This window comes from Neomonachus schauinslandi, chromosome 12 (genome assembly GCF_002201575.2).
Source record: "Neomonachus schauinslandi chromosome 12, ASM220157v2, whole genome shotgun sequence".
In the NCBI taxonomy this organism is placed as follows: domain Eukaryota; kingdom Metazoa; phylum Chordata; class Mammalia; order Carnivora; family Phocidae; genus Neomonachus; species Neomonachus schauinslandi.
Window position 1 is genome coordinate 87,116,515 of NC_058414.1, and position 26,085 is coordinate 87,142,599.

The 26,085-nt window shown below is 42.3% G+C and overlaps 1 protein-coding gene across 2 annotated transcripts in view; it reads left to right on the forward strand.

Moving 5' to 3' along the window:
* The window catches only part of EXOC4 (exocyst complex component 4), a 747,671-nt gene extending 723,077 nt beyond the window's left edge, over nt 1–24,594 (forward strand). For both annotated transcript variants that reach the window (XM_021692997.1, XM_021692998.1), the window contains one exon: nt 23,127–24,594. In XM_021692997.1, coding sequence (XP_021548672.1) covers nt 23,127–23,364 — 238 coding nt within the window. In that variant the 3' untranslated portion in view covers nt 23,365–24,594. The remainder of the gene's footprint in view (nt 1–23,126) is intronic.
* The last annotated feature ends 1,491 nt before the right edge of the window (nt 24,595–26,085 follow it).

The window sequence follows — 26,085 nt, forward strand, 5'->3', positions numbered from 1 at the left end:
GGGGGGGGGGGGGGGGGGGGGGGGGGGGGGATGGGGAAGACAATGTCAGAATACATAGGCTTTCACTTTGTTGAAGACTTTACATTTGAAAAGAGTTCATCTTGGGGCGCCTGGGTGGCTCAGTCGTTAAGCGTCTGCCTTCGGCTCAGGTCATGATCCCAGGGTCCTGGGTTCGAGCCCTGCATCGGGCTCCCCGCTCGGCGGGAAGCCTGCTTCTCCCTCTCCCACTCCCCCTGCTTGTGTTCCCTCTCTCGCTGTGTCTCTCTCTGTCAAATAAATAAATAAAATCTTTAAAAAAAAAAAAAGAAAAGAGTTCATCTTATTCTCTCATAAAGCAAGTTCCCACTTCTAAACTTAAGAGCATTCTCCACTTGGGAGGGAAATCTGGATAATCATTGGCGCACAATTCTCTTTCATCATCTCTACCAGGTCCAAGAAATTCTTCCTCTAAGTTTTCAAATATTAATAATAGCAGACTGACAGGCTCATTCACTCTGGTTTTGGTTCTCTGTAAAAATAGGCTCCAGGTCTGCCAAAGCTGAACCTTAGTGCTTTAACCTTAGATTTTACATTATAGAAATTTCTAACACCCTCTGTGGCTCATTTGTCGGTCTTGTCAACCACTTAATCCACTTAAACACAAAGACTTGTTGACTCTTCCTCCAGAAGGTTCTAGGTTCCACTGCTGTTTTACTGTTTCCGCTATCACTGTTCTCCCACATTTAGAATAAAGCAGCAATCCTTCAGCTGGTATTTATATCTTTCCAGTGTCAGCCATCCTTTATAATACTGTTTCCCTTAAATTAATTTGTTGTTCAATCCTTAGAGCAACTCTGTTATAAATTATCCAGCCCAAACTTTATAGGCTTGAATAAAAATTATCTTATTCACTGTCCTTTCTTAACTGGCCAGCTTCTTCTCTCGTTGTTTATTCCAGAAACTTCTGTTCCCACTGATCTCACAGTGCTCCCTACATGGGACTCCATGCCTTTGTTCTGTCTTAAACTTCCCACTCTTCAAAATGCATCACACTACCTACCACCCCATTTCTGGAATGTTCGACTATTTGACACTCATTTTTCTGTTCTCTGACATCACTGACTTATTATTTGTATCTTCCGTAATGCAAGCACATGACATATAATAGATGTTTAATAAATATTTGGTCATTTCAAAGATCACTTTCTAACCAGTAGAATCCCAGGGTAATAAAGGTATGTTTTGGAGAAAGCAGATAATGGCCAGTCCCAAGTAATCAATGCACAAATTACTACAAATATGCAGCTAATTCTGAGGTCACTGAAGCTCAGTTAACAATATTTGTAACATCTTCAATATTCTTGTTTGTCAGTAAAGAAAAAGATGTTTAATGCTGATGGTTCTAAATGATAGCCAACCACCCACGGCACTAGTATTAATCATCTTATACAGTATAGGGGGTTGGGCCTTCTCTTTGACTAGTCAAGTGGATATTTAATATTGCTTCCCAAGCATATTTCTTGGCTGAAATGTGAGTGTGGACCTTTACCCTCTGATAAACATGACCATGCGTTTCCCTTCCCCTCCCAAAACTGATGGCAAACACCACCAAATGTGTGTTATGTCCACCTCTCCCTGTGATTATGGCATCAGATCTTTGTGTATGGTTCCGTTCCACTGGATTCTAAATAAGGAAGGATTTTCCCATCATAATTGCTATTCCCAAAGAATAAACTACTTTAGTCAGCAAAAAATATGTATCATCTTTGCCTTGCTATATATTGAATTGCTGACTCTCTCTTCTTTAGACCCAATAGTCATTTCTTTGGCTCCTTAATTTATGCATGAAGCTAAAAGAAAAATCACTTAGTATTCTTAATAAAATGGCATAAGGTTTAGATAATTTTTTACTATATGCAGTAAAAATGCAAATGTGTGTGGCTTATTTGCAAATGCAGACATTAATAACTGATATTTAAACAGACTGGATTAGCAATTTTACTGATATATTCAAGAGATTTTTCCAATAATTTGCACACTCAAAATCAATTTGAATACAACATGTAAATTGAATTTAATTTTTTGATAGAAAATTGTAGTTCTCAGCTTGAACCATTAAATTTACTATTTAATATATGCTTTCCAGCTCACTTGGTTAGAATTTCATTGCGCCTTATCTATATAAATTTAATTAGGCTTGATATCATCAGTATATTATAAAACTAATTAAAGATTCAGATAAGTGCTGAGGGGGCTTATTGAAACTCCATAAAGTTCCATTTGGAGAATGAGATATTCTTCCTTCAGTTCATTGTAAGAGAATGAAACAGCAAGAAGGGTGTCTTGCAGTGTTCCTGAAAAATTATTTAACTGGATTTAATGCACTTATTCCATTCTTTGAAGAGCTTTTTAATTACTCTGTATCTTTGTACAGCCCAACAACAGTTATAATCTTTATTTAAAGGCTTGAAAATCCTCATTTCCCTCTCCTCCCACTGAGTGAGCGGTCTCGTATTGTGGTGTGCTTGTGTGGCTCTGTGTGTGTGTGTGTGTGTATAGAGGTGGGTGCGACAGGGTTTGTATACCCTGACTGAAATCATGTAATGTGTAATGGAGCTTTTGGGGAAGCCTGTCAGTCCTCACGAGTAGAATAAGCATCGAGAAAGATCAGAGAGTTCCTGCCGTAAACATGGTGAGGAAAAGAGAAAAGATGAGAAACGCTGACCCAAGAGGTAGTCCCCGGGCAAAGCTGAGGTTCCCACTCAGAAGTATGGCTTCTGTGAGGGAATCATTCTGTAGAATTCCCTTTGAATCCCCTTGTATCTGCATCTCTGCAGTAGAGTATAAAGCAGATGAGCTTAAAAGACTGGTGATTTCAACTAAGTGCTTTGTGTCTTCATTACAAAGCACAATAAAGCTTTTTTATTACAATGGAGGCACTATTACTTTCAATTGAATATACACTGAAATCAAGCTGCATCTACTGCATTCCCAGGGTGCTCAGTGCTTTTGTCAAAAACATTCTTTTTCTAGGGCAGATTGAGTGACACAATGCATGGTGGGGAAGAAACGAAAGTTAAGAGGACAAATAATAAATGTGGGCCATCTATGACCGGGGACACCGTGGTTCAGTACAGAGGCACCCAGGAAGCCAGAAAAACATTCACGAGCGTATGTGGTGTGATGGAAAAGTTACAGGCTTTGTGGTTTAGGAGATAAAGATCGGAAGCTCTCCTATTGATGAGCTGTATGACCTGGGGGCTCATCTCTCCAAAGCGTAAATTTCTTTTCCTGGAAAATGGAAATAATAACAATGATGCTGCCTCTCCTCCCACTTCAGTGTCCCTCATGGGCTGGGATGGTGCTCAGATGTCATTTTTCTAGTCTAACGCATGTATGCTTCCAGATAGGGAAACTGAGGTACAGGGACATTAAGTGCTATGATCGTGATCACTCATGAGCTAGTGACAGGGCAAGGGCTGGAATAGATGCACATCAGATGTCATGCCTACACTGTCACATGGAATATAAAAGAACACAGAGGCATTTTCTTAATGACATCCTGGCTGCACTTGATAGCATTGTGATTTTGCCCCTCCAAGCAAGTATTTCTGAAACATCCCTGCAGGTCTGCTGCCCATGGTTTGTAAACACATGTACCCCCCAGCCTGAGAAAACATTTGCAGAAACATTTGGGTCACAAACCAATGTTTGTTTCACCGCTGCACTGGAAATGTTTCTCTTCGAAAGCACTAGAAATGTTTCCCGGTAAAGCTCAGCAGAGGTACAAATCTCCCTTGGGAGGGATACTGCCAGCTGCCTGGTTGGTACATCAGGGCCCTCCGGACATAACGGTTCCTTCCTGGCCTGTAAGTAACGTGTAACCTCTTCCAGCATAGCCTCAGACCATCGAATCCTTTGGTTTTGAACTGTAACAGATACGCTCCACTCCAGTAAGTTTTGGGGCAGCAGCTGAGTTTTCTCCTCTGCCCCTGAATTTAGACTGTTGAGAAGGAAGTGTGGAGGGGGGGAAGGCAGGAAACTGGCCCAAACAGTCTCACTGTAGAAAGAACAGACCCAAGGCTTACTGGTTTCTTGCCCATTCTTTTCCACACTCCCCTGCTTAGCGTCTGCAGCTCAACCCAGTAGTGCTCATTTGAGGCAGGGTATTTGGGATAACCTTGATTAGTAGCACTGGCCTGACAATGTTGGGGTCTAGTGACTAGACCAGCAACTTGGGGGTCCGGGCGGAGTGGGCTTGCTCGAAACTCTCCTGACTCATGGATAACCCCAAGTAATCCCCTGTGCCATCTTCCTCTCGTTGAGTTTCCTCCACTGATCCTCACATCACAGAATAACCAGAAGGCCATATCCTGCTTGCTGCCAGAGCCCACTAGGCCATATGTGAAGCACTGTGGGGTTCATTCAATTTTTGAAAGCACTGGAAATTAGGAGACGCTGATTCTGAAGTTAGCAAACGTGAAGGGAGTGGAATACGCCCTTTCGTGCTCTTCCTTGCAACCTTCTTCAATATTTGTGAAACACTGGGTTCAGGTTTCCAGGCTGTTTTTGCTGTCTTTTGAATAACTTTCCACTTTTCCTATTGAGAATCAGCATATTTTTTCTTTTTTTTTATATTTGGTATTTTTGTGATTTTTCTTTTTTTTAAATTTTTTATTGTTATGTTAATCACCATACATTACATCATTAGTTTTTGATGTAGTGTTCCATGATTCATTGTGCATAACACCCAGTGCTCCATGCAGAACATGCCCTCTTTAATACCCATCACCAGGCTAACCCATCCTCCCACCCCCCTCCCCTCTAGAACCCTCAGTTTGTTTTTCAGAGTCCATCGTCTCTCATGGTTCGTCTCCCCCTCCGATTTTCCCCCCTTCATTCTTCCCCTCCTGCTATCTTCTTTTTTTTTCTTAACATATATTGCATTATTTGTTTCAGAGGTACAGATCTGTGATTCAACAGTCTTGCACAATTCACAGCGCTCACCATAGCACATACCCTCCCCAGTGTCTATCACCCAGCCACCCCATCCCTGCCACCCCACCCCCCACTCCAGCAACCCTCAGTTTGTTTCCTGAGATTAAGAATTCTTCATATCAGTGAGGTCATATGATACATGTCTTTCTCTGATTGACTTATTTCACTCAGCATAACACCCTCCAGTTCCATCCACGTCGTTGCAAATTGCAAGATCTCATTCCTTTTGATGGCTGCATGATATTCCATTGTATATATATACACCACATCTTCTTTATCCATTCATCTGTCGATGGACATCTTGGCTCTTTCCACAGTTTGGCTCTTGTGGACATTGCTGCTGTAAACATCGGGGTGCACGTACCCCTTCAGATCCCTACATTTGTATTTTTGGGGTAAATACCCAGTAGTGCAATTGCTGGATTGTATGGTAGCTCTATTTTCAACTTTTTGAGGAACCTCCATACTGTTTTCCAGAGTGGTTGCACCAGCTTGCATTCCCACCAACAGTGGAGGAGGGTTCCCCTTTCTCCACATCCCCACCAACATCTGTCGTTTCCTGACTTGTTAATTTTAGCCATTCTGACTGGTGTGAGGTGGTATCTCATTGAGGTTTTGATTTGGATTTCCCTGATGCCGAGCGATGTTGAGCAATTTTTCATGTATCTTTTGGCCATTTGGATGTCTTCTTTGGAAAAATGTCTGTTCGTGTCTTCTGCCTATTTCTTGATTGGATCATTTGTTCTTTGGGTGTTGAGTCTAAGTTCTTTATAGATTTTGGATACTAGCCCTTTATCTGATATGCCATTTGCAAATATCTTCTCCCATTCTGTCAGTTGTCTTTTGGTTTTGTTGACTGTTTCTTTTGCTATGCAAAAGCTTTTTATCTTGATGAAGTCCCAATAGTTCATTTTTGCCCTTGCTTCCCTTGCCTTTGGCGATGTTTCTAGGAAGAAGTTGCTGCGGCTGAGGTCGAATATATTTTTTCTTATAAACCTGTACCCACTGGGATCACAGGCCGTCCTACCCTGCACCTTCCTATCTCGTGCAGCCTCAACTCAACCTTGAAAAGTCACTCATTACCATGAATAAAGACCCGAAGGGCAGCTGTGTAGAGCAGATCATTGCAAGAAGTCTCCTCTTTTGCTTTAACTTAGCATAAGCTAGCACAGCAGCCACACAGTGAGGAGTTGTCTGCACCTCAGCTTCTGATTTTTACCCCGGTCCAACACCCAGGCTAAAATAATAATAATATGTTTTTGCCAGATAGGTGTATTTGCATAACACTTTACAGTTTACACAGGGCTGTCACAAATAGGATCTCAGTGGGTCTCTCCATTATGAATCAACATTTTTGTCTCCCCAGGCTTGCTCCCGAGTGTAAACTGTTTTCTCGCGTCCCATTTCAGAGTTTTTCTGGAATGATCTGGGAGAGGTAAGCTAGGGTAGGGTATTATCATGCAAGCGGAGTTCAGTCAGGCTGTGGTTAGCCAACCAGGTGACCTTAGTTATTTAGCCTTTGTGAGCTCCGGCTGTGAGGTTGAAATCCAGGAGACTGGGAAAGCATCTGACATATAGTGTTAAATAAATACTAATTGTTGCCCTTAACAACACATTAATATAATCAATTGTGAATCTTCAGCTCGAAATATATTTCTTTTTTTTAAAGATTTTACTTATTTATTTGAGAAAGAGTGCAGAGCAAGAGAGAAAGAGAGCATGAGTTGGGGGGGAGAGGCAGAGGGAGAGAGAGAAGCAGACTCCCCACTGAGCAGGGAGCCCGATGTGGGGCTCCATCCCAGGACCTCGGGATCATGACCTGAGCTGAAGGCAGATGCTTAACCGACTGAGCCACCCAGGCGCCCCTTGGTTATATTTCTGTTACTCCATAATCATGTGTATAAAACTCTTCCCATTTCTAACCTATTTTTCCAGTAAGGGTTATTCATTATTAGTTGTCATAAACTTTTCTTGACAATAACGTACACGAATAGAGGGAGTTCAAAGGCATTCAGTGCAAAGATGTTAGAGGTGGGGTCACGGGAGGACCTATGAAAGTATGGAGCCCTGAGAAACGGCTTTGGTACATTTCAGGGGAACTTGGTGGAAATGGGACCTGGTGAAAATGTTTCCATATCTGTCAGCTGACGGAGTCTTTTCTGCAAATGTCCCAGGCAAACATTGAACTGCAGCAAATATCTTGATTAATGGATCAATCTTCACAACACTGTTGGCTGTGGGTGTACATCATCGGTATAGTTAAAGAAGTCAGGGTTGTAGTTCATAAAATTAGCATTTTTATAACAGCTTGAGATATAATTTACATACCATAAACATTAACCCTTTTAAAGTGTGCGGTTCATGTGGGGTTTTTGTATGGTCTAGGGCTGGGCAGCCATCATCACTAGATAATTTGAGAGCATTTTCATCACCTCAAAAAGAAATCCTGTATCCATTAACAGGCACTCCTCGTTTCCCGACTCCCACCTCTGGCAGCCACTAATCTCTTTTCTGTCTCTGTGGCTTTGCCTCTTCTGGATATACCATTTAAACGGAATCATGTAACATGTGGTCTTTTGTGACTAGCTTCTTTTACCCCCGTAATGTTTTTGAAGTTCATAAAATCAGCATTTGTTGTAATGTTAGGACGCGAGGTTGAGTTGAAAAGTCTCCAGGTACCCACCCCAACTCCTGGCCTATCGCCTGCTCTCATTTTCTTTTCTGTTTTTTAGGTGGGTGGGGGAGGAAGGTAATATGCTCTTATTGAGATATAACCTACATACAGTAAACTACAGGACTTAATTATAGAGCGTGGCTACAACCATGTGACCATCACCCACCTAAAAATGCAGACTGTTAGAATCAGCCTAGAGGCCTCCTTGTGCGCCCCATTCCTAGTCATTACCCCCACCCCCAGGTACTTGCTGATTGTGTTTAATGTTAGTCTTCTGAGTGGCTGTCCCTGCGCACCCACATGGAACATGTGGTCTCTCACAGGCTATGCCATATTCGGATTTCAGAACAGACGTTTTCCTGCTGCCACCAGGCCTCGGTCACTGCATTCATGACTGTGGGTTCCCGTGGGAAATAAAGCAACACTAAACCTCCCAGGAGCCCCAAGCTGTGCACTCTGTGTCCTCCTCGTTCTTCTGGACCCAGTGACCTCCCCCCCCCAACCTTGTGAGCCTCCTCCTTGCCCGGGGCTCCAGCTTTCCTTCCAAATACCAAGGCTCCCTCCACACTGGCCGGGGCAGGGGGGAGGGGGGAGCCGCACCCTCCATCAGGTACAGTCTGAGGCAAACACTGAGCTCCAAAGTGAAGTCTTTTGAGGGGAAACCCCGATTTGTGACAGAGGCAGCGCCCTGTCCCTGCCACTTAGCCTGGCCCACTGTGGTGGTTTGCCAGCTGGTTTTTATCCTGATCAGCAGGGTATTCCTCTCGTGCGTGCAATTCCGTGTATTCGCTTCTCTGCCGAAATAAAAAATCTTGTATTCGGGAAATTAAGTTTTCATTTTAAATTCGCTTTATGGTCTTTGAAAAACTTTCGTTTTTGTGTGGTCCAGAGCTATAGGTTAGCATTAGCATTTAAATAGAGGTATTAACCGCGCTCAAAGACCTTCCTCTTATAAGGTGCCCTTTCTGGGAAGTTTTTCAAATCTGATACTTTTTTCTTCCTACAAAAAGAATGCAAATGCTATATATATTTTCCCCATCAAACACCCTTTTCTTTATTTATAGACTTAGGAGAACGGCATTGTTGAACAGTCTCAATTTAGTCTTTTTATATGGAAAAGGCCAGTTTAAAAAAATTGCTATTCTGTCCCTCCATGCCAGATTTTGTCTGCAGACTCTCAGAACGAATTTCCCCGGGGTTAATTATATCCTGTTATACCTCAAATCCCGATTGTAAACGAAGAATCTGGGGTAAATTCCTGCCCTGCAATAGGACGCTCTCAGTTACCAGTGTTCCCGGAATCCCCATGGAGAATCCCACGGACCAGGCTTGGAATCCACTGTCAGTCCATGAAGATTTGTGACCTTTTTCTCAGATTCTCGCTTTATCTGCCAGGCTAAGGTTATCAAGCCTGTTGTGTGTGGCTGTCAAGAGATTAAATAAGTTGAGGGTCGTACTCCTAATTTAGAATTTTATGTATAATTATATACATCTTAGTCCTATTAGAGACTACCTGATGCGTAATTGATGCTTAAATGTTTGTTGAGCAAATAAAGAATGGTTTTGAAAGGCACGATATCAGCACTGAGGAAGCTGAAGAGAGTCGTAAGACATCGGCTTTGGCATCAGGAAGCCTGCATTCTGGGAGAAGATAATAAATATATATTATGGTACATCCAAACAATTGAATCCTCTGCAGCCATTAAGAAGAATGAGGCAGGTCGATATGTACTGAAGTAGAACCATCTCCAAGATATATAGTTAAGTGGGAAAAGCCAAGTGCAGAAGAGCATGTAAACACCATTTCTCTTTAAATATGCGTGCGCGTGCATGCTCAGACACACTCATACGCATGCACATACACACACAAAACTACGCTGGGATATGTATAAAATGTATTTGGAAGGATACCCAGAAAACTAGTAACAGTGATGGGCTCTAGGAAAGGAAACAGGGTGGCTAGCTAGGAGACAGGAGTGGAAAAAAAAGGCTTAGTACTATATGCTTTTTTGTACCTTTTATTTTGCTTATTTAACAAACACTTGTATATTAGGTGCCAGGCACTGTTTTAAGCACTTTACAGGTATTAGCTCAATAAATCCTCCTAACACTCTATGTGGTAGGTACTATGGTAGCCTCCTGTTAGACCCTAGTAACTTTTTTTATTTTATCACTAATAACCTCTTTCAAAAGCAGATACTGCTCAGAAAGTCATATGTTAAATGGGGGACCCATGCAGTAACAGAGAAGAAAGAAGTTGTTCAGAGGAGAGCCTCATAGAGGAAAGAGATTTCATCAGTCTTGAGGTTTATTTAGGCTTTGATACATAAGTCCAGTGCCAAAAAGGACGAAGTATGTTCTAGGGACATTGACTAGCTCAGTTTGGCTTAAATAGAAGGTTGATGCAGGGGGAAAATGGAAGAAAGGGTGGAATGGGGGCCACCTTGGATGTCAGTGTTAGAAGTTTGGGGACTTGATGCTGTTCACACCAGTGAACACACAAGTATTTTTGTTTTGGGTTTGTTTGTTTTATACAGAATAGTAATCTGATCTGGTTGGAACCAGAGAAGATTAGTCTGGGCGAGTGAGTGAGCATGAGAGACTCCAGTAGGCGATAGTTGTCATAACCTACTGAGAAGAGACTCCAATCTGCGGTAATGAGACTGGAGATAAGCAAGGAGCATTAAAGTTGTTACACCTGGTGACGATCAGACAAGAGTCAAAACTGACATTGATATTTTGAGGTTTTGCAAACTTTGGAAGTTAGGCACCTGATAAGGGCATCTAGTAGAAATGTCTGGAAACCCGTGAAAATGAAGCTTTGATCTGTTGAGAGACCAGATCTTGAGGAAGAACATCTCATGCACAGTTAAGACTTTTGGAAGCAGAGAGAGGAGAAGGGCCAAGGCCTGTCTGTGAGGAATGCCTGTAGCGAACAGACAGAAGAGGAGCCAAGAAAGAAATGGAAGAATCTGAGGGAGCTGGAGGAGGACCTAGTAACGTGGCTTAAAGAGAGTTGAGTTCAGAATGGAAAACCGTCATGGGGAAGAGGACTAAGTAAAAGCCATTGTGTTTATCTACTATGATGTCATTGGTGACTTTTTTAAATGTAATTTCAGATAAAATGGAGGCTTTAGGAGAGACAGTGAATACAAATGGTTTGTTCGAGAAATTTCATAATGAAAAGGAGAAAAGAAATAAGATGAGAGATAGAGTAGACAGAGGATTGCATGAAGGTCTTGGGGTTTGTTGTTTGGATTTGGGTTTTTTTTTGTTTCTTGTTTTTTGTTTTCAAAAGAGGAGAAACTATAAGGATGTTTGAAGGTAGACATGAAAGAACCAGGGAAGGGGGTAGATACTAGATACAAGAGTTCAAAACAAAACAAAACCGTAGCAGGGTCCTAACAGCGTCGGGATCAAAGGCAGACGGCTAATCTTAGAAAAAGGAAAGAAAAGAAATCCCTCTGCTGAGGCACAAGGAAAGGATTAGTAAGAAACCATTTCTGTGAGGAGAATGATACCTCGTACGATCCCGAATATCCAAAGACATACCATATACAGGGCCGGTACAGAGTCCATAGTAAGTATTCAATAAAAGTTAGCTGTTATTGCTACCGTTTTTACACGGCAGGTGTCCTACCATGTCATTTGATTTAATCCTCAAACTTAACTTGTGATGTTACATTACCTACCCCACGTATAAATGAAGAAACTGAAGTTTGGACAAACCAAGAAGTGTCCAAGGTCATACGCATCAGATAAAAGTTGTGGGATTCGTGTCTAATTCTACCAGAGAATGAAAGAAAAGATGGAGGATTGCACATCATGAGCCAGAAATCGGTCTCTTCCCTCTGTCCTCCCCTTCTTTATTTGCCACCAGTTGGCCCACACCGAGGTGCTCCATATCTCCCTCCTGGAGCTGTGTCAGAAGACCCCTCTGCCTTTTACATGGAATAGCTATTTTATTCATAGTTCCTCCCCACTCAGTGTCAAAGAATCACAGACTGCTTTTTACTTTGTCCTCTGTCACTTAATGAGAGGGACTGACTGTTGGCTCTCTCAGTCATTCATTCCTTTTCATGATTCCACACCCACTAGATGTCTTATTCTCGGGCCAGGGGGTAATAAGGAGTGAGACAGAAGCCAACCCTATCACAGCCCCTGTGTTCTGGGAGGGGGCGGCAGACATTTATGTAGTAAATACTTACACAACACTTAACACCGTCCCAGCCACTCTTCTTCGTCATTTGATACTTGTAACAACCCTGTATTACCATTTCCTTGCTCAGATGAATAAAAGAAGTCACCAAGAGATTAGTAAATTGCCCAAGAGCATAGAAATAGTAAGAGACTGAACTAGGATTCAAATCTAGGTCACTGGCTCCTGGATCCGTGATCTTAACCACTCTAAGACGCTGTGTCTCTATATGTACATACATTTTTAAAATACGTATAACATAAAAATACAACTGTCCCCAGAAGACATTTTTAATATACATTTATGTTTCGATGAAGATCGATGCTAAACAGAAGTGAAGCTCAGTTCAGTTCAGAAGGACAAAGCTTGGTAAGTGGGGCAGGTATCCTTTTCGAGAAGGTGGTCAGGGAAAACCTCGCTCATTCCTAAGCTGACATTGGAACAAACATTGGACTGAATTTCTTTTAATCCTCTAATTTCCTCCAACCTTTTGTCCCTTTAATCCCATTTGATGCTCTTTTCTGATTTTCTTTCAGTTGGCTTAGGGTATAAAGCAATACAGAACTATGAAGCACAACAAAGGGGGGTTATCATCACCTCCTTGACCTATAACTGGTACTTTTTTTTTTTTTTTTTTACAGGTAGTAAGAAAATTCTCTGGTTCCATGTCCTTACACCGCCCCCCCCCACACACACACCCTCACGAACCATTTTTACCAGTGCTGTTCTAACGTTTCTCCCCACTATAAAATATAGAAGGGTAGAATTTCTTCTAGAGAAATTCTCTTGGGTTTTTCCAACATGTATCTCATTTCATTGTTTTCTGCCCCTAACTCTGAGTTCTCTGGAGTCCTTTACATTCTTTCTCTTTCTTTGTTGCTGTTCACAGCCCTTCCCCATTTAGTAACATTTGCCCTTTGCGGCACCTGTATGTGCTCGCACGTTAATTAAGGTATTAAGTGAGATCAGTTATAAGCCAGTGTTCTCAGCATTCACTCGATGCTTTCTCTCTGAATTTGTTGATTTGCCTTTATCATTACCCTTTGTTTGTTCTTCAGCCTGTGTCCTATCACAGGTAGCCATTCAAAATAAATTCACTTTGCTAGTTATATTTTTTTTAGAGGCACTGTATTAAAATGGTTCACTGACATCCACGTATATATCAGCCACAGTGGTCTTTTCATCCACCACATTCACATTGCTACCCAAAGCTATCCATCACATTTGTCAGAGTATTGGGGTTTTTAATTAAACCCTGCTGGATATGTACATATTTCCATTAGCTCTTTCTGATTTAGTCTATCATTTTTCTAATTGACATCGGTTCTGAGTCACATGTCCTTGAATCTCAGGTGGCCCATTTTGTAGCTTTGGTTTATTTAGGTTTTCTCGCTTCTGTAAATAACCTGAGGATTTAGTAAATAACACCCTGGAGTATTTGCCATTGGGACCTGCTGATTTGCATATGCTCACGCTTTTCAAATAATCTGCTGGGTTTTTTTGTTCTTCTGCCAAACCCATTTTTCTTTCTGGCCCTTCAGTCCTAAAAGATACTTTTTTTTTTTTTTGTCTCAGCAAAGTAGAGAAATCCCCTATAACAATATTGAGAAGTGTCCTGGGGTCCCTAACTAAGGCCAAAAATCATTAGTAAGGGTTTGAGTAACTTAGCCAACTGATGGCTGAATTAACGTTCTTGCATCTAGGCTCCCCAGCAGTGATGATGGCTTGCAGTGAACTATCCATTCAGCTCTACCCAGACCTTGTCTAAACACACTTGTGAGGTAGCTGGCTAGGGGCAGAGTCAATGGCTAAAGAACAGAACTAACTGGCAGCTACTGGAATATTCTAATGGCAAGTTCTTCCATCGAAGCCATGTAGTCCATGCCTATCCTCACTGACCTTTCTCCCCAAACACTTACAGGTAGAGGAGGATCTCCATATTATAAATATGGAAACCCAACACCAGTTACCCCTTCACTTCTCCATCCCATCACTAACTGGTAGTCACTGGAGCAGAATCCTGTCCTTGGCTTCTGTTCCTTGTCTGGCGCCCTCCAACTCTTTTCTTCTTTACCACATACCAAGAGAGAGGAGCAGAATGGGCAGGCTGGCTGGCAAGCCCAGATTTATTTTACTGTAAAGTATTTACCTAGTATCCTAGATACCTTTGATCTGGGTCTGGGATGTATTTTTTAAAGTGTAGTTAAAAGAAGCTTCTTGAAGCCAAGGACTATACCTCTGTAATTTTCTCTGTTATATAGTAGTCCCCGCTTATGTGCAAGGAATGACTTCCATGACCCCGCCACAGATGCCTAAAACCACGGATAGCGCTCAACCCTATGTATACTATCTTTTTCCTATACATAGTACCATTGGCAAAGTTTAATTTGTAAATTAGGCACAGTAAGAGATCAACAACAGTAACTAATAGTAAATAGAACAATTATAACAATCCACTGTAAGAAAAGTTATGTGGTCTCTCTCAGAATATCTTGTATTCATCCTTCTTGTGATGGTGGGAGATGATGAAATGCCTATGTGATGAGATGACGTGAGGTGAATGACGTAGGCATGTGATGTAGCATGAGGCTGCTATTAGTGATACGTCAAGAGGAGAGTCATATGGACCATGGCTGTGGACCATGGTTGACCGCAGATAACTGAAACCACAGATAACAAGACTGTGGATAAGGGGGCATTACTGTATTAACTTTTAAGATGTTATTAGAGCTTCCTAAGTACTAGTGATAATAATACTAGATTTTCCTTTGAAGAAATCCTTTGCATTATTTATTGAAAAGTTGATAAATGCTTAAAACTGAAAAAGCCATAGGGCCTCTGAATTATTTTTGTTCTGCATATGTCAGCAACCATTTCCCAGATGGCTAATCTGGGAAGTATAGATAATATACAGTATAAGGGCCTTGTGCTAGTTGGTAAACAATATGTAGCTTTGAGACCACCAAAGTACATAATACTATCTCCTTTTATCAACCTGTGATCTTCGATAAATTATTTTTTTAGATTGAAAAAACTCTCTAAAGTGATATTCAGCACAGTATAACTCTCCTTAACCTGGATTCACCTTTTGATAACCAAAAGAACATTTACAGGAGTATGAGACAAACACAATTATGAAAGTAAAATGACGGACCTAAATAAAAATCACAGAACAAGAGGGTAATTCTATTCACTCTTTCATATTTCATTATTTGATAACATCAGAAGATGAATCCATCAGAATTGCTTTGGCAAGGCAAACAGAAATGTGCCTGATCAATATTTATTAAAACCTTCAAAATGGGAGAAGGAGTTGAGCAGACTTCTTAATGGACTGAATAATTATTCATACAAATGGGGTTTGACCGAAGGCAGTGCCAGACCAAAGAGACACAGTTTTAATTGTACTGAATTTAAAATGCAGATCTTCCTTTAGCCCTGCTGTAGAAAACTTAGTTTAAAAAATTATCTGATGGAGCAGAGAGTGACATATGAATCCTTAAGTTGTCGAGAAGGAAATTTCAGCCACAGATATTATAAATTTAGAAGGTGTTGCGAAGGTGGGGAGCAAAATTTCTAGCTGAGGGAACCAGAAGAAATTTTCTTCCCATTTCAGGGACTATCAGTGAGCTTGGGAGAGGGTCATCATCTCAAAAGTGGTGGACCTCCAAGGAATTCCTTTGTTTTGAGTGGTTGTGTTCTCCGAAGAGAAACAAAGCAAGGCTCTGGAGGCTGCTATCAAAAATATCAGGGTAACGTTCCCGAGAAGGATGAACACAGCCAACGTTAGCTTTTAACATCTCCTCAGGAGAGACACTTGCCATTACTACTGAAGCATGCTGGTTATCAGAACTCGGCCAGCAGGTAACTGCAGTTTAAGCACAGTGCTGTCCATGAAGGCAGTGTGTGTGTGCCACTTTCTATGAAGAAGATGTAGGTAGGTGCCCCTTCAAGCCTTAGCACAGCAGATTCTCAGACTCTGACTTCCTCTTGAATGATTTTCTACTGCCACCAGCTGAGTGAATTTCTACGCTGTCTTTTCTAAAGACCACACTTCTCTTCTGGAATCCCCTGATCCGAACAAAAATCTGCACCCAGTCTGTTGTCAGGAATGTTAAAAACCATCCCTATAGAACATAAATCTAATTCTGCCCCCACCTCTCTGAAAATTATTTCGCTTTTCTCTACCTGAGTTTTCTCATTCCCGAAATGGAAATAACTTCCTCGATTTCAAATTAGAATTTTCAATCATATCTGTAATAAACTCTAAGCTCTTTGAAGGGGAAGACAAATGAGAGCAATTATATTATGTTTTTTAATAAACTAATTTATTCTTCTGACACACAGGATTACCATCCATTTTATTATTGGTCTGGAAAGTACACATCTGAGCTAAGTTTACACTTGTTCAGAATGTTTCCAAATCAATCAGTGCAGCGTCTCACCTACTACGGTTCAGGGAAAATCAGCATCAGCTAATTCTGATGGAAGCCTGTGGTTTTTAAGGGAGCAAGCGGAGGACACTATAAAGGTTTTAAAATCCAAAAATGCTTAAATAGCATCTGCCCTGACCTCTTTGTTTTCCATATGGGAAGCAGAAGTCCAGAGAGCCGACAGCCTTTGCCCAGGGTCACACAACCAGTTAGCGGGGAGTGAAAGACTTAACCAGAATCTGAGCTCAGTTGATCTCTTGAGTATTTACTTCTCTCTAAGTCGTTCTGCTATAACTACCTCTTAATTATTTATGGGATGATTATCTAGTTTATGGATTATTCAGTTCCTTTCTTTTTCTCCATTTCCCTGCTTATTACCATGGACGCCATTGAGTGAAGAGAGAAAGACAAGAGTTGAACGTTTTATCCAACAATTTAGTGACCCATCTACTACTGGGTTTTTGATTAAAGTTCTCAAAATGCTGCAGCTGTCGGCTAAAAAGAATGTGGGGGGCTACTGTCAATACTAAGTTATATTCAGGTAAAATTTTCCTCCTTCAAAATTTAAATTTGAGAAGCCTACTTCAGAGCCCAATTCTCTTGTTGACATTATTACTTTCATTATCTCAGGAAGGACTAGATGAGAAAGCCTTTACAGTGACTTTGCTTAATTATCCCTCTTCCTCAAGGAAGTAATCAGTCAGAAGGGCAGCCAGCTTTTGGAAATAAAAGTCGCTTTGTCTGTTACCCGCTTGGAAAGGGGCAAAAAGCGAGAAATAGGTGACAAAATGAAAAAGCCAAAACTCATTTCTGTAACTTTTGAGTGCTGACTGGACAGCATGACTTCATTATTTGTTTCAGAGTGCTGAATTCCCAGATCAAATCCAGTGCTGTTCAAATATAACTACAAAGTGTGTAAATGAATTTTGAATTGCCGAAATACTGGCTTGTTCCATTACAGTGAAAGGCAGAGAGTTGAGTTCGTATGTGGATTTTATTTTGTCCCTGTTGCCTGAATCAGGACTAAAATTTGCTATACAACTTTTCTTTGCAGTTAGTACTTTTGCTTTTTACAGCTTCCATTCTGTCCATATTATAGTGGCTTTGGAGTGAGTACAGGTTCACAGTCCTTGATGTTGAGGCCTTAGACAGATAGCCCAGTTTGCTCATCTGTGCAGTGTGGATGATTGCAGCAGCTACGTCAAAGGGTTGAATATGGCAGTGCACCTAAAATTTAGACATTATTATTAATAGTACCTCAATCAAGACAGGTTCTCACACCCGGCATGAGACATAACCAGGTAGCCATGGAAAATACAGTTTTCCTTCAGGGATTTAGGACTCTGGACCCCACTCTGTAAAGGGAGGCAGATGGCAAAGCTTTCCCCAGGGACTGTGGACAGCCCCCAGTTAGCACCTTCTTTCCATCCCCACCCCCAGACTCTCAGGACTGCCTGCAGGTCCAAAATTGACAGTTGCTGTGTGGGAATAGCTGGTTTTATCGGGGCTTGCTTTCCTCAATTTACAAAGAAGGGAGCTGAAACTGTTTGCAATAGCCTTCAGAGATGCAGTGATAACTTTTACGATGAGTATGGCAGAGTGGGAGGTAGAACCAGGGATGAGAGACTAGAATGGTCCTTGCTCCTTGTTTATGGAAATTTCTGAAGAGCCCTTAAATAAGAAGAGCACTTATACTCAAAATATACAAAGGTATCAACAATTTGTTTATATGTACATACAGACTTACATACATTAAAAAACAGTAAGTAGGTGAAAAATGGTTTAACTTCATGTATGTTAAAAGAATATGAGGAGGTAGGTGCAGTCCTATGTTGTTGATAGGAAGAAAAATTGAAGCAACTTTTTTAGGAAGCAGTTTGGCAGCACTGCCCAAGTCCTAAATACTATACTTATCTTTGACTAAATCTGCTTTGGAATCTATCCTCAGGAAAGAAAGTGTTTAAAATTGGAGACAAAGGGGCTCCTGGGTGGCTCAGTCGGTTAAGCGTCTGCCTTCGGCTCAGGTCACGATCCCGGGGTCCTGGGATTGAGCCCAATGTCCGCACAGGCACCGTGCTCAGCGGGGAGCCTGCTTCTCCCTCTCCTTCTCCCGCTGCCCCTCCCCCTCACTCATGCTGTCTCTCTCTCTCAAAATAAATAAATGAAATCTTTTAAAATAAATAAATAAATAAAATTGGAAACAAAAGTGTCCAATAGGCTGTCAACCCACATAGTTCAACTGTAATAGAGAAATTGGTAGAACATCACATATGGAAAACAAACACTGGAAGGAAATGCAAAAATGTGGTATGTCTTTATAAAGGACTTATAGGAGTAATCTTTTTTGTTCTGCTTAATCTTTGTGTTGAGTCCGTATAGTCTATATGACATGTAAATTAATTTCCCAGCCAGAGAAAGATAAACTAAACTCCATTTGAAAACTTTTAAAGAGGAGCCCTGCCCAGCTTCCCAACATGCCCTTCCTGGCCTCACTTGTGTAGATAGTTGCCAACGCCATCAATGGGGAGAAAGAGTTACAGTTCAATACCGTTAAAAAAGTAAGAAGAACAAAACACAGGGAAGAACAGCCCGTTGCAAAAGGGAACGTGAAGAAGGTAGGAGAACATAATCTGTCTGCACCAGAACCAAGTATGGACGCTGTCAGATTCTGGACTGGGCGCAGGAGACCAGTCTAGGTGACCCCCCCCCCCCACCCCCACCACTCTCCTATTGCTCCACCTGCCTCCCTCTACACTCAGGCCACTGTGGGAACTGCTGCCCAAAGGTGCACAGCAAAGAGAGAGAGAAGCCAGGGGAGGAAGCCACCTCCACCCATCAGGGTGACCTGGAACTCTGGTCTCCAGAATAGGATCCTTAGTCCACGTCTGGCAGTTGGCTCCCGGATGTTATGGGCTTTGAAGAGACTTGCCGTATAAGTCATGAGCCAGAAAAGGCCTCAATCAAATGTGTGTTCGCTGATCCCATCCGGGCAGCTAAGTGCTGTCTCCTGCAAAATGGGATGCCTGGAAGCCGTGGCTGCTATTGTAATGCTTGATGATAAAGATCAAGCTTTCATTTTCCCGGAGCTTCAGTGAGTGCTGGTAAATTATTTATCCCAGTTGGGTTACATGATTTCATTTCAGCGTGTCAGTGTTTATCCTGGAGGCCCATTCTAATTGTACAGTTTGGGGGCATTTTCCTATTTTCTCCTTGGGGCATCTTGTAGCACCCTTTCTCTACCTCCAATTACAACTGTTGCTGTGCTGATTTAGTGTCGTCTTTGCTACTGGGTACTATTCTGCAAGATGAATGAATTTCATTCCATCTTTAAATATTTATGTTTCTTCATGACCTAATATATCATCGTGGTTATGGGTAATTTTTTTCCCTAACTGCAGAAAATACACCATCAGTTACCTGTCGATTTTGTTTAATAACTCAGCTTTGCAGTTCTGGGACAGTGTTCATCTGAGGCTCTAGAGGACTCTTTTAGTCTCCGAGTCCACTTCAGAGTGTCATTCTGGGATTTATAAAGGTCTTCATTGCACAGAGGATATTGAAACGTTAAGGACTTAAGTGGCTCACCCTTTATCACTTACCACACTGGAGGATCCAGGACGAGAAATCAGGCATCTTTGTTTTGTTGTTTGCTCCCAGCATGGAACAGTGGTCTCTGTAGAAAACCAGCCAGTATCCCTGGAAACAATTCATCAGATTTTTCAAAAGAAATCCAATTTCGTCTGGTTAGATGGGCTCGATGTTACTTCTTAAGATAAATGATGAAAATACCAACATCATAATACAAAGAAACCCAATTCTTCTGGTTTAATCTCAGTGAAAAGCATAACCATCCACTTACTGCTTCTGTCTCCTTCCCTAATGGTTTTAGGTCCTTGGCTCAAGGAGATGGGAATGGTTCTGTAACTCTTCCCACACCAGAGAGACTCTGGGTCAGAGACCCAGGTGGTTCGGGACCTTTGGGAATCACAGTAGCTGGGGTGGGTCCTGAGGAATCTGCACTTTTCATAAGCCCCCCAAGCACTTTCTAGCTGGAGAACCACCAGCCGAGAACTGCAGTCATCATGTCCCTTCTAGCTTTGAAAGAATCATGAGCCCCCCAATTCTCTCTCATTACATTAGTTAAGTCTAGATTTGAACATGTACTCTTTTCGAGTGAGTTTTAAAAGGTCTTCTTAGGTAGTTCCCTAAATGGGCAGCTCTCTCCCTCACCTGTGCATCCGAGGGAAACCAAATTAGATGATGCAGGGGGCCCCATTTCTCAAAACAGGGGCTGGTATCAGGGAGGGAGCCAAGGTGTGCCAAGGGACACGTGAAGCCATCAGATAAATATGATGCATCTTCCTACAGCATCAGGTTTTTCTTAAAATTTGTATTTTTAAGTTACAACAGATGTATTGTGGAGTAAGGATAGTTCACATGGGTTTTATGCTGAACATGAAGCTTCAGAAAAGTTCCTGACCGTATCTGCTACTGGGCTCCCAGAAGTCTGCAGGCTGGAGGCTAATTTGCCTCTTCTATTAGAAGTACCTCTGTCAACATCAAGGTTACCTTTGACCAGTGATTTCTAAATATGTGGTTCCAGGAAGTTAAAGTGAACACTCACTTACAGAAAACTAGCCCCAAGAGGACCCTCTACACAAGGATGTTGACCCTTTTTGCTGCCTGGAGTCACTCATAAACTTGCCAATATAAGATGAGCACTCATTATTCCTGCCACTATTTAGGAAATATTTGTGAAAGCGTATTCTTTTTTTTTTTTTAAGAATATGTTAATTAGAAAAGGAGGTTTAGCAGAGCAGGAAAAGGAACTAGCCATGTGAAAAGACACTAATGCCCTTACTGACCATATTCCCATTGTAACAACAATTTATAAAATATTCCTAAAATTATGAGCTCCCAGAATATATTCCTTACTACAAGGATAGCTTACTTCTCACAGAGGATGTTCTTTTTATCAAGATGTTCCTGACAAACAAGAAACAAATGCAAGACCCAAGTCCAATGATCCTGGTAGGTCCGATTTATCCCTTCATCTCTGGAGTTGCCTTGGGCCTTCTGCCTTGGTCTGCCCCTGCATTGAGGCAGAGCTGCCTTTCCTGTCAGGGAGAGAGAAGGAAGTAAACTGTGCCTGGGAAGGCTTCTCTGTTCTTTGCCTAACCAGCTGTCATAGCATCGCTTGGCCCAGAGCCTGTACTCAACTTTACCTCCTGCGTAATTTGTAGTAAACGTGCAAGCCTCAGTGCAGACTCCGTGAGGGATAGTGGTGGCATGATGTTGGTTTTAAGAAGGGTAAATGGCTGCCTTCTCCTTTCCTGACTCCTACCTCCCCCATCTTCTCTCTGCATTGGAGACTCACTGTAATGCCTGTTTCTCTTACGGGTACTACTCTTCTCTCCTCCACCCAGGAAAATGGCCTTGCAGCCAAATGGATCTCAAGTCTGCAACTTTTTGCGAGAATTATGGCTAATCCCCTGCCCCCCCAGACCATTCTGTGTACCACTGTCACCTTAATTTTCCAGAAGCACAACTTGGATGGTGCTTCTGTTCTCAACAGAACCTTGGGGAGTAAGGGAGTGAGGTCCCTTACTGACTTGACTAAGTCTAATGTTCTTTATTAATTTAACTAGCCTGATGTCAAACAGTCTGCCTTCTGGCTTCAACTGCCTTTTCCCACAACTTTGCTGTCCACCTACACTCCCCAGGCTAATCAGATTCCTCTTCCCAGGAGGAGTCTTTGCTTCTGCTCTTCTCTTTTCCCTTAATCTAGAATTTCCTCCCTGGGAGCCCTGCCTGACAATATTGTACCCCATATGAGGTCTTCCTTGATTCTTCACCTTCCCCTCAGCATGGTGGGATTTCTCCTTCCTCTGCTATAATTTTATAACATTTATACTTCCTTCATGTCACATGGACCATTATTCTTGTCTGTATCTGTGAAGAAGGAGAGTGAGAAACTTGGGTGCATATCCTGCCACAGCCCCTCACTTCTTTGGGATGCTAAACAAGTCCTGTAACTTGGCCATGCTTCAGTTTCCTTATCTGAAAAAAGTGACTAATAGCTCCCTAGGTGTAGTGAGGGTTAAATGACCCAGTACATGAAAATGAACTTCGTCAACAGAAGTGCAATCATTATTTCCCTACTTTTCATTATCTTTCCAATTTATCTCTGAGCTATTTGAGGAGAGAGGCCCTGTCTTGCTCATCATTATATACTTACGTTACTATCATTACATTCCTGTTAATTATTACTATTTCACATAATAATAGCTAATATTTATGGAGCATGTATGTTTGTCGGGCGCCATTCCAAGTGCTTTATATGGATGAATTCTTCCAATAACCCTAAGAGGTTGGTACTATTATTATCCCACCTTATGGAGGAGAAAACCATACATTTCACAGAGCCTCCAGCGAATAAATAAATGAATGAGGGGTTGAATAAGACAAAAACAGCTTTCACAGTGCCTGCCAGATGATTATTTCTCTCCTTCCTGGTTCTGCCCCTACTTCTTTTTCTTTGGATCTTCCTAGGTGAATATAACATTAGGGCAAATCTTGAGTGAACGGAGACCCTGAAAGATGTGAGTTCTCCCGGAACCTTCATTTAGACTTATTCTCATGAAGAAAGCTCCACTGAGCTCCAAGAGGACAGAGATCGTGTTTGTCTTGTTCTCCATTATATTCATAGGACCTAGAACAATGTCTAGTGATCGACAAATGCTTATGGAATAAGTAATCTATAAACAGCATATTCATCACCACTGAAACCACATAAATGGCTGACAATGGAGATGGTGAACAGTGTCCCCTGTTTCTTCCTCAGGCAATATTACGAGATGTTATACAACACGGCCGACGAACTCCTGAACCTGGTGGTGGACCAGGGCGTGAAGTACACGGAGCTAGAGTACATCCACGCCCTGACCTTGCTACACCGCAGCCAGACTGGGGTGGGAGACCAGACCACCCAGAACATGAGGCTGCAGCGGCTCAAGGAGATCATTTGCGAGCAGGCTGCCATCAAGCAAGCCACCAAGGATAAGAAAATAACGACGGTTTAATCGAGCACAGGTGGGGGGTGGGGGCGCTATTTTTGTTTACTCAGTCACACTTGCTTCTTTCTCCGGTATGTTATTTGGTATATTTGAAGCAGACTTGCTTTTCTCTGCACTGATACTTTAGTGGAGAGAAGACAAGACGATATATTTTTTTTTCTGTCTCTTTACTTTGGGCTTTTCATATAAACTGTAACGGGAGTTTGCAGTACAGAATGTTTTGATTTAACGTCTACTCTAATGCAGTCAGTTCCAAAGGGTTGAGTGACTAGGGTGGGATGGGAGGAAGGTTATATCAAATTGGACTCTGAAAAAATGAATGCACAAATTACAACTACCCAACAGTCTTTAGAAAGCAGACTGCTCCCTCAGTTTTAGTCCCTTCTTAAAACACTTCATAGGGTTCTCTTACACAAAGAGTAGATCTTTACTCTCTTGACCCTGTCATTTTACAATACAGTGAAATAAGCATATGTGCATTGCTTTTTATCTCTGTTGCCAACATCAAATCAGTGGCTTCTCAGCTGGCTGTGATTTTCAACAAGTTTTCCTAACCAAAACAGGACCTCTTCAGGGCTACGGGGAAAAGTCCTCTTATCCCAGTCCCTGGGCGAGTTTTGTGTGCGGCCGTTTGTACACAGAATATAGTCAGTGTATTGCCTTTTCATCTTTACTTCTGCTGCATCAAAACCAAGAGCCTTCAAATTAATCACAAAAATGGAAGAATGAAAGGCAGTCCACCCTCCTCTTGATCTTTTAACCTCTACTTTCCAAGAGTAAATAATGGTTAGAGAACTTTTACTCTCAGTTAAACATTGTTTGGATGTGAGTGATTCTTAGATGCTTACTTGCTCTCGATGTGAGCCCCTAGGTCTTTCTCACTCAGCTGAATGCACGGAAGATGGGACAGCGTGACATTCGACCTCTGTGCACCCACCAGCGGAGGCCATTTCTAAAGTGTTCCCAGGTGGTTTGGGTGCTCACCTCTCCTGGCACACTGAACCCCACCATTGCCCCCCAAGTCTCCAAGCATTCCTGCTACCCATGGTTGATATGTCACAGGAGAAAGCAAGGCACTGACTGGGACACACCTTGGAAACATGTGGAGAGGAGAGCAGAAAGGATTTTAAGCATACACGGCAGCTGGGCCTCACATTGTGATGATCCAAAATTGTATACCTGTTTGTACAGCTTTGGTCTTGGTGGGAAAAACAAAATTAAAAAATGTTTTGAGAAGCTGAAATGTGTGTTGTTTTTCTTGTGTTCCTTACTCAGCAAACATTCCCTGAGGGCCTAATGTGTGCCAAATGCTGCTAAGCATAGGGGCAGATACTAGACAATGAGGGAGGGCACTCGTTATCTACCTTTAAGACAGAGTATGGGCACTGGATTCTAACCAAACCCTAATGGATGTGCACTCAGAGCTGAGTTAGAAATCAGGACCGACAGTGGGAATTCAGCAGGCAGCCGAAAGATGGTCTTCCAGAGGGTTCTAGAAGGAATACTGTAAATCTGTGTGCTTCAGAGGCCTGGTTGGAAAGAAGTTGAATCCATGTAGGAGAAAACCGTGGAAACAACAACATCGTAGGAAAGTAGTCTACCCAAGAAGTGGGGGTGGGAGAAGGGAGATCAGGGAACTTCAAGCCGACCCCTTCGGTTTGGAGGCCTCCTCTTAGTGGCCGCAGCTTCCCAGCATAGCTTTGGTACCTTTTCTCCTTCCTTCCACTCTAGGTATAGAACCCTGGGTGGTTACAAGGCTACCAAAAGAGCTAGGGGTGGATTGGTGAATGCTTAAGATAGTTTTATTGGATGTGGAAAGGTTTGGCGTGGAATGCCAAGAACACTGAGAACCAGAAGGAAAATGGCAGATGGTCTGCTGCAGGGGAGCATTTAGGAAAGTAGAATCCCTGCTTTGCTACAATAGTGATAGGATTGAAAAATGTCAGTTCTGCACCAAAAAAGTGATGTATGCCTCTCTGTCCAAGACATTCAAGGCACAGATTTCTTTGTAGGATGGCACATCACTCATTTTTTAACAGGTCAAGGACAGCCAGTGTCCTATTCAGTGGATGGTCAAATGGGTGCAGATGGAAGGACTCCATTCATAGAAGCCCAGCCCCTCTCTGAGACCTCATTCTTGCCTGAATGTTTTCTCAGCCTGACCATCATTAATTTATGTTTCAAATAGCTTGGGGAAAAACTGTCAAATACAGCCAAGTTGAACTGGCAACCAAACCCAATGATCTTCCTGTCAAGTCCTATCCATGGATGTCTTAGCGCTGCTGCATTCATTCGGTCAAGAAGATGTAATTACCCGTTACAATGATATGGGATTCATGTAGTGGCAAGCAAGAGAAGCAGTCCCTTAGGACATGGAGCTTATACTTCCAGTCTGACAAAGAGTTACCCACCTTCCACCCCGATCTTACCCTCCCCAGAGGTTTTTTTTTTTTTTTCAATATTTTATTTATCTGACAGAGACACAGCGAGAGAGGGAACACAAGCATGCTTGTGGGAGTGAGAGGGAGAAGCAGGCCTCCTGCGGAGCATGGAGCCCAATGTGGGGCTCGATCCCAGGACCCTGGGACCATGACCTGAGCCGAAGGCAGACGCTTAACGACTGAGCCACCCAGGCGCCCCCCCAGAGCTTTTATTTACCATTCAATCCACCAAAACCACCCTTTCATTTAGAAAGACATCTTCTGGGATTGAGGACTAACATCTTCA